Source organism: Sinocyclocheilus anshuiensis, unplaced genomic scaffold, assembly GCF_001515605.1.
Source record: "Sinocyclocheilus anshuiensis isolate Anshui unplaced genomic scaffold, SAMN03320099.WGS_v1.1 scaffold352, whole genome shotgun sequence".
In the NCBI taxonomy this organism is placed as follows: domain Eukaryota; kingdom Metazoa; phylum Chordata; class Actinopteri; order Cypriniformes; family Cyprinidae; genus Sinocyclocheilus; species Sinocyclocheilus anshuiensis.
Genome location: NW_015557093.1, coordinates 565,232 through 576,449, shown reverse-complemented (window position 1 = coordinate 576,449; position 11,218 = coordinate 565,232). Strand labels below are relative to the sequence as shown.

The 11,218-nt window shown below is 37.9% G+C and overlaps 1 protein-coding gene across 1 annotated transcript in view; it reads left to right on the top strand.

Annotated features, from left to right (window-relative positions):
• Positions 1-9,596, top strand: part of LOC107677352 (transcription factor COE3-like) — a 112,790-nt gene extending 103,194 nt beyond the window's left edge. The window contains exons 12-17 of the mRNA XM_016472232.1: positions 1,102-1,167; positions 2,742-2,766; positions 3,709-3,894; positions 5,379-5,564; positions 7,563-7,652; positions 8,607-9,596. Coding sequence (XP_016327718.1) covers positions 1,102-1,167; positions 2,742-2,766; positions 3,709-3,894; positions 5,379-5,564; positions 7,563-7,652; positions 8,607-8,638 — 585 coding nt within the window. The 3' untranslated portion in view covers positions 8,639-9,596. The remainder of the gene's footprint in view (positions 1-1,101; positions 1,168-2,741; positions 2,767-3,708; positions 3,895-5,378; positions 5,565-7,562; positions 7,653-8,606) is intronic.
• Positions 9,597-11,218: the final 1,622 nt, after the last annotated feature.

Below are 11,218 nucleotides of genomic sequence, written 5' to 3'. Positions count from 1 at the left end.
AACATATTAAAATGATTTCTGAAGGACCATGTGACATTGAAGACTGGAGTAATGATGCTGAAAATTCAGCTTCGTTGTCATAGGAATAAATAGCATTTTAAAATAAATTTTATTAGAAAACAGTTATTTTAAATTGTAATAAAATTCACACGTTACTGTTTATACTGTATGTTATATAAAAATAAATGCAGCCTCGGTGAACAAGAGATTTTTTTTCAAAATCCAAACTTTTTTAATAGTTGTGTATTTCTGAACAACAATTTTTTTTCTGCGGGACAACATATAGTATTAAAGATCCCATGATTAGGAATATATATATATATATATATATATATATTCATTATATCTTTGCAATAATGTGTACTGATGAGATCATAAAAACATTGAGTAGAAATGACAGAAATTATTGTAAAAAGTTAAATAGATAGAAACAAAGTATTGGGCAAGAGTGATAATTTGATGCTTCCGCCTATGAAGTGGAAAGGAGATGTCCTGGAGGTGAAGACAGGAGATAAAATGATGAAAAATTAGACTTTAATTCAGTGCAGATGTAGCAGATGGAAAATGATTATGCATAAGAAGCCGCTGTAAGATGCTCTTGTCCTGTCTTGGTTTTGGTACTCTTAGTGAGACCAGAGTGAGTCTGTGGGCCGAGGAGATGTGTGACTTACACAGGAACACTATAACACGCACAAACACACACAGTCACACACGCCGTGTGAAGAATGACAGTGGAGCATATGTGTACAGTCTGAAAGGATTGCAGCCCTGGATCACTGCTTGTGTGATTTGGCACAGGTTGAGTGTGTGTTCTGTGTGACAGGTTGGTGTAAATGAGATTCCAACAGCTTCCTTTTCTGTCCGCCTCATCACATGTTTGGTTTCTCTTTTTTGAACACAACTTGCTTATGTATAGTAAATAACTGGTTAAATTTTAAACATAAAGATTATTTATTTATTATAATTATACGTTTTCATGGTGCTCCACTTATGGTGCTGTTTATGGATTTACTGTGCTGTTTATGGATGCAAACCATGTTGATTTACAGTACCAGAGCTGGAGTATTGGACTAAACTGTGTTTGTGTGTGTGTTTTATTAGGAGGTTCTTCTGAAAAGAGCTGCAGACCTGGTGGAGGCGCTGTATGGAATGCCTCATAACAATCAGGTATGAAAGTCATTTCAATGAAGCTGATGGTTTTATATGCAGTAAATTGATGTTAAATTGTTTAAGTTTCATGATTTTAATTAATTAGGCATGCTTTTTGATTAATAACATTTAATTTAATCATTAAAAAGGAGTCCAGAAAAATTAAAACGGGGGGAAAAAAACGGAATAAAAGCCGTAAACCTAGGGGAAACACTGCTTTGGATTTGCATATGCGTATGAGCATTTCCATGCACAAGTGTGTTTTCAATATCACAGCGTCGGGCCATGTTTCTCTTCACCCACCAGCTCTGACACTCACAGACAGGAAGTGGGAATGGATGTGAGATGAACAGATCACTCTCCTTATATCAGAGAGAGAGAGAGAGAGAGACACAGGAAGACAGAGAAACTCTCTCTCCCTTGACACCCTCTGCTTTCTCTCCTGCTAGCACTCATCCCGTTTTCCTCTCGTCTGTTTTCCTCATTCACGCAGGAAAGGAACACCTACAGGAATCCATGAGGTCATGGGAAAGGGCCGTTAGCCATTATAAAAATATTGCATTTCATACTTCATGCTTGTATGCAGTGAAACTTCAGCAGGATTTAATTCGGTTAGCCTGCTGCTCCGTTCGTTCATCCATCAAACTAATTATTGTTTCAAGTTCTAATTAAGTTGCAAACTGATTTACAGAAAACACTACCTCTTTCCTGCAGCTTATCAAACCACATAGGAGCACAGTTTATTTAGGGAAGGTCTCAGATTAACCAGCATCGACTCTGCTGACGAGTGATATTTGCAGCTTATAATGGCAGTCATGTTGGCACTCACGTGACTCTGACATGTTAAAAAAGATGTTGATTTTGTCAGTTAGAAAAAATATATATTTTTTTTATAATCTGAATTTCTTAGTAAAACATATTTAAAACAAGATTCAATTGCTTTTTTTTTAACTAGTGAGCTTTATAACTGAACTTTTTTTATAACTTTTTTAAACTAAAGACCTTTGCATTGTTACAAAAATATTATATTGCAATAATTGCTGATATTTTGAAGTTTCTATTGATAAATGGTCATGAAATAAAAAAAAATTCAGCTTTGCCATCACAGGAATTAATTACATAAAAAATATTATTTTAAAATTATTTTAAATTGTATTAATATTTCATAATATTACTGTTTTTACAGTATTTTTAATAAAATAAATACATAGAAAATATAAACTTCTGAATGGTAGTATGTGTGTGTGTGTGTGTGTGTGTGTGTGTGTGTGTGTGCCTACTTAACCATATTTTGGGGACAAATGTGTACCCAAAAGTAAGCAAAACCTGACAAAATCACCAAAAACCTCCATTTGAGGACGTCCTCATTTGTAAAACTGGTATAAAAATAAAGTAAACAAAGTTTTCTGTGAGAGCTAGGGTTAGGGATAGAGGTTGGTTTAGGTTAAAAAGTGTATAACTGTATGTATATAAAAACAATAGAAGTCTATGTAATGTCCCCATTTAGATAGCTAAGTAAATGTGTGTGTGTGTGTGTGTGAGTTCAGTGTTTTTTTTTAATTGTTACAGTACGAATTTTCTGTCTTTCTCAGGCCTTTCTGGTTGTCGCCAGCGCAGGTGATGGTGTTGCCTGTAGGGGGCAGCAGTGAGACGCAGAGACAGGAGGTCAGAGGAAACACAACGCTCTGGACAAACTTAATATCATTATAAAGTGTGTGTGTGTGTGTGTGTGTGTGTGTGTGTGTGTGTGACTTTAGACATTTTGATTAATGCTTAAATTAATTTTTGCAGTGCACTTTTTAAAATATATTTATTTATTGCTTAAATTAATATTTTCTCTTCTTCCTCTTACTCTCTCTCCCTTTCTTTCTCAACTGTTCAATATGAGAATTAAGCTTAAGGCCCAGACAGTGGACATAGATGGATGCCAAGTGGTATTCAAAGCTCTCTCTTTTCACTTCCTGTTTAGTTTTGGCTGGCTGTGAATTGTACAGGAGGAAAAAAGAAAACGAAAAACAAGAATATGATGTTTCCTTAAGAAATGTCTGTTAAAAACTTACCACCGTGCAAGTATGTTGTGATGACCAACAGGCCATTGTTATGCAGGGTTATTGCTGGGGTGTTTTTGGTGGTTGCTAGGGTTGTTTCTTACTGGCTTAAGTCAACTCGCAAGTCTCTGTGATATCCAGGTTTCTCAGTATGCTCCGGTCCTTATTGTCTGCCAGGCGAAAAGAGTCCAAAACACCCAATACACACACACACACACACACTGCTTATGGGAACATAGACAAAGTTTTGTTTGACTGCTGTACTGAGTGCTTTCTTAACAGCATCCGGACATCTTTAAAATGTTCTCACACTTACCGAGGGATCCCACCCACTAGAAACACAAACCCAGCATGTCACAGACACACATTAGTCCAACCGCAACATCTACAAATCACATCAAGCGTCTTAATAAGCAAACTCATAATAAATCCCAGTGCTGACATGGTTTATATTTGAACTTCAGTCTACAAGAGCATCCTCCTTAACCTGTCGCCATCTCTTACATTCCAGGTTACTCTCGTAACTCGAACAGCGTGTCTCCTCGCGGGTACGTGCCGAGCTCCACACCCCAGCAGTCCAACTACAACACCATCACCTCCAGCATGAATGGATACGGAGCCGCAGGGATGACCAACCTGGGCGTCCCTGGATCCCCGAGTTTCCTCAACGGATCCGCCGCCAACTCTCCTTACGCAAGTGAGTGTTCTGTTGATCAGCTAACAGATCCTGACATTTCTGCTTAAAAGACCAGCATATTGGCCTTCTTGACTAACAATACTTTTTACTTTCAGCTAGTCTCAAGCCTTTACTAGCTAAGGGAGTTTTTACAGAAACGCCATATAATGGTCTTTTAAGAACTGTTCACTGAAAGGTTCTTTGGGGAACCAGAATTGGTTCCTCTGTACTCTTAGAAATAAAGTTTCTTCATTGGTTCCATGGAGTACCTTTAACATCCATGGAAACTTGCACTTTATAGTGCTCTTTGTAGTGCAAATGTTCTTTATAATAAATGTTCTTCACACTAAGAAAAACATGGTTCTTTTAAGAACTGTTCACTGAAAGGTCCTTTAGGGAACCAAAAATGGTTCTTCTATGGCATCACTGTGAAAACCCCCTATTGGAACCTAATTTTTTAAGAGTGTAGAACTCCTATTTTGGGTTGAACAGTTATTTTCTTAGTGTGAAGAACATTTTAATAATCTGAAGAACATTTTCCCACTATAAAGAACCTTTTCATGTAACCATTGACGCCAGTGAAGAACCTTTATTTTAAAGAGTGTAGACCGATTCACCAGCTACAAACCAGCCTGGAAATGTTAGATAAGACATGCTAGTCATTTCAGCAGGGTAGTTAACTCTTCACTGCATGTTTTGGATTCTGATTTGTTGAATTTAACCAGCTAAATTCGACTATTGTGAGTCTAAAAAGCTTGCATTTTGTGATTTTGGTGATCACAACAGGCATATTTGGTCACAACTCAGTCAGCGTCTTAATGCTAATCTGAAATACTAAGGTTGTTTGTTTGTCTATTCGTGTTCTTTGAGGGAAAGGTTATTGTCTGTTTGCTGTTCCATGCACTGTGAATGTCTTCATCGCTTCCTGTTGAGTTTTGGCTGACTGTGAATAGTACAGGGAAAAAAAGGAAAAAGAAATCAAGAATATGATGTTTCCTTAAGAAATGTCTGTTCAAAACTTACCACAATGCTTGCATGTATGTTGTGATGACTAGCAGGCCAATGTTGTGCAGGGTTATTGCTGGGGTGTTTTTGGTGGTTGCTAGGTTTTGTTACTTACTGGCTCTGTGATAGCCATGTTTCTCAGTATGGTCCAGGACCTGTTTGTCATATTGTCTGCCATGTGAAAAGAGTCCAAAACCCCCAACACACACACTGCTTATGGGAACATAGACAAAGTTTTGTCTGATTGCTGTACTGAGTGCTTTCTTAACAGCAGCCGGAAATCTTTAAAATGTTCTCACACTTACCAAGGGATCCCACCCACTAGAAACACAAACCCAGCATGTCACAGACACACATTAGTCCAACCGCAACATCTACAAATCACATCAAGCGTCTTAATAAGCAAACTCATAATAAATCCCAGTGCTGACATGGTTTATATTTGAACTTCAGTCTACAAGAGCATCCTCCTTAACCTGTCGCCATCTCTTACATTCCAGGTTACTCTCGTAACTCGAACAGCGTGTCTCCTCGCGGGTACGTGCCGAGCTCCACACCCCAGCAGTCCAACTACAACACCATCACCTCCAGCATGAATGGATACGGAGCCGCAGGGATGACCAACCTGGGCGTCCCTGGATCCCCGAGTTTCCTCAACGGATCCGCCGCCAACTCTCCTTACGCAAGTGAGTGTTCTGTTGATCAGCTAACAGATCCTGACATTTCTGCTTAAAAGACCAGCATATTGGCCTTCTTGACTAACAATACTTTTTACTTTCAGCTAGTCTCAAGCCTTTACTAGCTAAGGGAGTTTTTACAGAAACGCCATATAATGGTCTTTTAAGAACTGTTCACTGAAAGGTTCTTTGGGGAACCAGAATTGGTTCCTCTGTACTCTTAGAAATAAAGTTTCTTCATTGGTTCCATGGAGTACCTTTAACATCCATGGAAACTTGCACTTTATAGTGCTCTTTGTAGTGCAAATGTTCTTTATAATAAATGTTCTTCACACTAAGAAAAACATGGTTCTTTTAAGAACTGTTCACTGAAAGGTCCTTTAGGGAACCAAAAATGGTTCTTCTATGGCATCACTGTGAAAACCCCCTATTGGAACCTAATTTTTTAAGAGTGTAGAACTCCTATTTTGGGTTGAACAGTTATTTTCTTAGTGTGAAGAACATTTTAATAATCTGAAGAACATTTTCCCACTATAAAGAACCTTTTCATGTAACCATTGACGCCAGTGAAGAACCTTTATTTTAAAGAGTGTAGACCGATTCACCAGCTACAAACCAGCCTGGAAATGTTAGATAAGACATGCTAGTCATTTCAGCAGGGTAGTTAACTCTTCACTGCATGTTTTGGATTCTGATTTGTTGAATTTAACCAGCTAAATTCGACTATTGTGAGTCTAAAAAGCTTGCATTTTGTGATTTTGGTGATCACAACAGGCATATTTGGTCACAACTCAGTCAGCGTCTTAATGCTAATCTGAAATACTAAGGTTGTTTGTTTGTCTATTCGTGTTCTTTGAGGGAAAGGTTATTGTCTGTTTGCTGTTCCATGCACTGTGAATGTCTTCATCCGAACTAACTCCACAAACACTCTTATTTTTTCATCTCCTTTCATGTCTAACACTTTAACGACTCCTCCATGCATCTCACTCCGTCGCACGCTCGCTTTCTCCCTGCGGTCAGGATAGTGAGCATTCTGTCTGCAGTTTCCTGTAGATACGTCTGCTGCTACTGTTATTGGGGGGAAAAATCACAATGCTGGAGGCCTGACAATTACAAATGAGGTTTATATACTCAAGAATGTTCATATATTCGATATATAGCAGCTGTATTTTGTGTGATTGCCACTTGTTTGACAGGCCGAGCTTTGTGCAAAGCTGTTTCATGGCAGGTTTGCTTTCCATTCATTCTAAAAATGGGAAACAAGTTGGCAAGAGTTTTCAATTAGAATTTCATTGAAGAAAATTCATTGTGGGTTTTGCTCCAATTTGGTGAGAAAGCACAAGCTTTCTTCTCAAGATTCAGCGCCAAGATTGTTGGCTAGCGTACGGTGGTTTTTATTACCTGTCTTTCTCTCAAAGCATGCAGATGACCGCATATTAGATGTCCTGATAATATCCTCTTCTGGCATGCTTTACGTATACGTGTGTCAATACAAGAGCGGTTTCCATGTTCATGCTTCTGCAAAAGTGTGATTTGGCAGTCAAAGGTGGACTATATTGACATAAATCCTCCTCAAGAGTTCTAAGTTATGGATCAACTTTGCCATGCAGGTAGCACACGGTTTCATTCCCATAATGCCTCACTCTTCCATAGCCCTTCCCCTTCAATTAACCCTCTAACAATCGGCATGACCCACCTCATAACTCTCATCTTTGTGTGTGTGCGGGTGTGTGTGTGTTTCTCTGTGTGTATGCCTCACTCTTCCATAGCCCTTCCCCTTCAATTAACCCTCTAACAATCGGCATGACCCACCTCATAACTCTCATCTTTGTGTGTGTGCGGGTGTGTGTGTGTTTTTCTCTGTGTGTGTGTCTGTTTCAGTCACCCCCTCCAGTCCTCTATTGGAGCCTCATGCCTCCTCTTCCTTCTCTTCTTCATGCATCCCTACTTCCATCTCTCTGTCTGCGGGCCCTTTCTCATTCTCTGCTGTCCATATGATCTCTGCAGTCAAACAGAAGAGCGCCTTCGCGCCTGTCGTCCGGCCACAGACCTCCCCGCCCCCCACCTGCACCAGCACCAATGGGAGCAGTCTACAGGGTGAGCACCCCACCCCTCTCCTGCCTCTGAACCAATCAGGAAACAAGACCCTATTTTAGAACGAGTCACAAAAATGGGCACTACATTTTTGAGGACAAAGTTGATCCATAACTTTCTACTTACAAGATTGGTTGCTTTTACAGCAAACAAACAACAACAAAAAAACGATGTAAATAAATGAATAGTGAAAATGTTGTTTTTTCACACCGGTGGTGATGTCTGTTGGGGCAAATTAGTGTAAAATAGTATCAAAATTACCTCAGATTTGCATGAAGTCAAAAACTTGAAAGAAAAAAAGGATGTATCACAGTTTTAACAAAAATACTAAGCACCACAGCTGTTTTCAACATCGATAGTAATAAGAAATGTTTCTTGAGCAGCAAATCATTATATTAAAATGATTTCTGAAGGAACATGTGAAACTTAAAACTGGAGTAATGATGCGTAAAATTCAACTTTGCCAAAGTTGATCCATAAATTTCTACTTATAAGATTGGTTGCTTTTACAACAAAGAAAATTACATTTGAATAAATAAATAATGAATTAAATTGCTTTTGATTTGCATGCAGGTGGTGATGTCTGTTGGGGCAAATTAGTGTAAAATAGTATCAAAATGTCCCGATTTGCATGCAGTCAAAAACGTATTTGTAAAAGATGATCATTTCCCATGTTACTTGCATGTTATGAACCCAAAATCAGTTTCAAGATGCTACAATTCTGACTGCAGATTTATTTCTAAAAGGAAACGCTTAACTTTAAAGCATTAAACTGTAGAAGCGTTTGCTTAACAACAGCTATTTGCTAAAAATATTCCTCCATCCAGACCGACTGTGGAATAAGCTGCAATATTGACCTTTAATAACCATAAACCAGTCGTTTTATGGTTCAAATAGATCATGTGTTATTTGAACTGTCTCGTTTATTGTCGACTGACCTCTTGTTGTCTGTTGCAGCTATGGCCGGTCTGATTGTCCCTCCCATGTGAAGAGGAACCTGATCTTCCTCTAAGGCTTCATTGAGCCCTCAACAAACTCACTGGCTCACCAAATCTGTCTGACACTCTCTTATCGAACATCACCAGTCCTACGAGGAGCTGCGCGAAAAGAACATCTACACCTGGATCGCTAAAAGAAAAAAAAATGAAAAGTGTACCTGGCCTGAAAATGTCCCATGTCCTGAAATGTCAATAGATGTGTTTGTTTTGCCCTCTATGACTTCATCCTTGGAGACTCGCCATACCGGGTGGCATTTCGAACAGGAAGCATAAAAGCTGGATATTATCGCAATGTGAACGAGAAGCCGAGGTTTTGATACGTCCACGGCTGTAGGGGCTTCTTTGCATGGCTGATGTTGTCTGTAGACTGTCCATTTCATACTGTATGTCTGTCCTGTTTCCACTGTGAGAAGAGAGATGCCACTCATCCAGATGGGACTGCGACGGCTCAAAATGCCATTCGGAAACAATTCATTCCTAATTACGAAATGCAGTGTCTTTGGTTTTCAACATCAAGCTGATTTAATTTTCTTTCGCTTTTGTTTTAAACCATCAAATGAGAACACAAACAAACACGAAATGATCCTAGACTGAAGAGCGTGATATTTAGTAATCATCAGGATGATGATGGATGTCAGTAATTTTTACTCATACTGTTTCTGTAGTTCCAGTATAATTCCAGGTGTGTGGATAGGTAGATTTAAGCCAGGAATGCTTTCTGCAGTTTTAATCACATTTAGGTACCAGACTTGTTGTTGAACTTCTTATTGTGCTTTTTTGTATGTATTTATAAAGTTTGTTTCGGGATTTCTTTGGTGAGTTAGGCCTGAATAATAGTATCAAATATCTATGTCAACACATTTGATGTCTTAATACCTTTTAGATATTGTAAAAAGAGTGAAAAATAAAAGGGATTACACTTTCTTTCTTTTTTTTGTAAAAACAAAAACGACAAAAAAAAAAGTCCGGACATGACCAGGACACCTGTTTTTTCAAAGCAGGGTGCAAAGCTCCACCACTTGATGATGGATGTCAGTAATTTTTACTCATACTGTTTCTGTAGTTCCAGTATAATTCCAGGTGTGTGGATAGGTAGATTTAAGCCAGGAATGCTTTCTGCAGTTTTAATCACATTTAGGTACCAGACTTGTTGTTGAACTTCTTATTGTGCTTTTTTGTATGTATTTATAAAGTTTGTTTCGGGATTTCTTTGGTGAGTTAGGCCTGAATAATAGTATCAAATATCTATGTCAACACATTTGATGTCTTAATACCTTTTAGATATTGTAAAAAGAGTGAAAAATAAAAGGGATTACACTTTTTTTGTAAAAACAAAAAAAACAAAAACAAAAAAAAAAAAAGGTCTGGACATGACCAGGACACCTGTTTTTTGAAAGCAGGGTGCAAAGCTCCGCCACTTTTGTAAAAAAAAAAAAAAAAATTTTTCAATCGTATATTTAATGTTTTCTTTTTGCAAAAAAGCATTTGTGTTCTTGTTCCCTCCTCTTGTCTCGTGTGTTCTCGTGAAACGTGTATGATCATAGTTATTTCCTAATGCACTTTTTTTGTTGAGGCACTTACAAAAGCTATGTTAGCAAGCAGATGAAAATAATAATAATAAAAAAGAACAAAAAAAAATGGAAAACCTATACAAATATGCACCAGTATGTTTTCAGACGATTTTTTGAATCGATTACTCTTTGCTTTGGTCATGGTAACTGAAATGGCTAATCATCCATCATGTGATTTTGTTAATGTTTCTAAAATTTTTCCATAATACTTCTCTGTCCTTGTTGAGGTTTATTTTACATTAGATATGCTTTGTTTCGACTGGTAAAAAGTCCAAATTTCTGTCTAATGTGCTGATAAATATGCCACGTGTTTAATGTATCACATGTCCAAAAATGGATCACATCAGAGAAGTCCAAACCTGTTGAAACGAAGCACATTTTGACGTGGAACCATTCATTGACGTCAGTGTTGCTGGTGATATTGTTAGCTGTTGCACACACATGCACAAGTTATGCAATTTGTATTTAAATGCAACTCGCAATTCACATTTCGGTGGATTAGCTGTGAAATTAATTAACGGAAGGAGATATAATGATGCCTTAAAATAGGATGTGCTCCAGGACAGTGTATCTCAAATCACAAATCAAAAAATCTGTCTGTGATATGATGCATTTAAATACTTATGAAATGGCAATGTTTTAGGTCTTAGTAGGCAAAAGGTGGAAAATTATTGTGGAAATATGACTTCGGTAATCATTGTATTGCAGGTTGTCATCTTCACGAAGGAGGTTTCTTAGTCATGTTTGGTTTTGTTTCTGTTTGTGATTAAATATCACAGACTGACCACTTGGAAACAATGTAATTTTAATATTTCAGTCATGATTTTTCTCTATTTTCCTGAAGTGAGTGAAGGTGTGTGTGCTAAGATGAAATGTGAAAGAAATTGTGGTTTCTGAAGACCTCTTTTAATTTCACAGGTGACCTAATTACTTCACATTCGTCCTTTTGGGGTTTAGACATAAATGGGGTAAAGAAAATACAATTTGACAGTGCCCTATT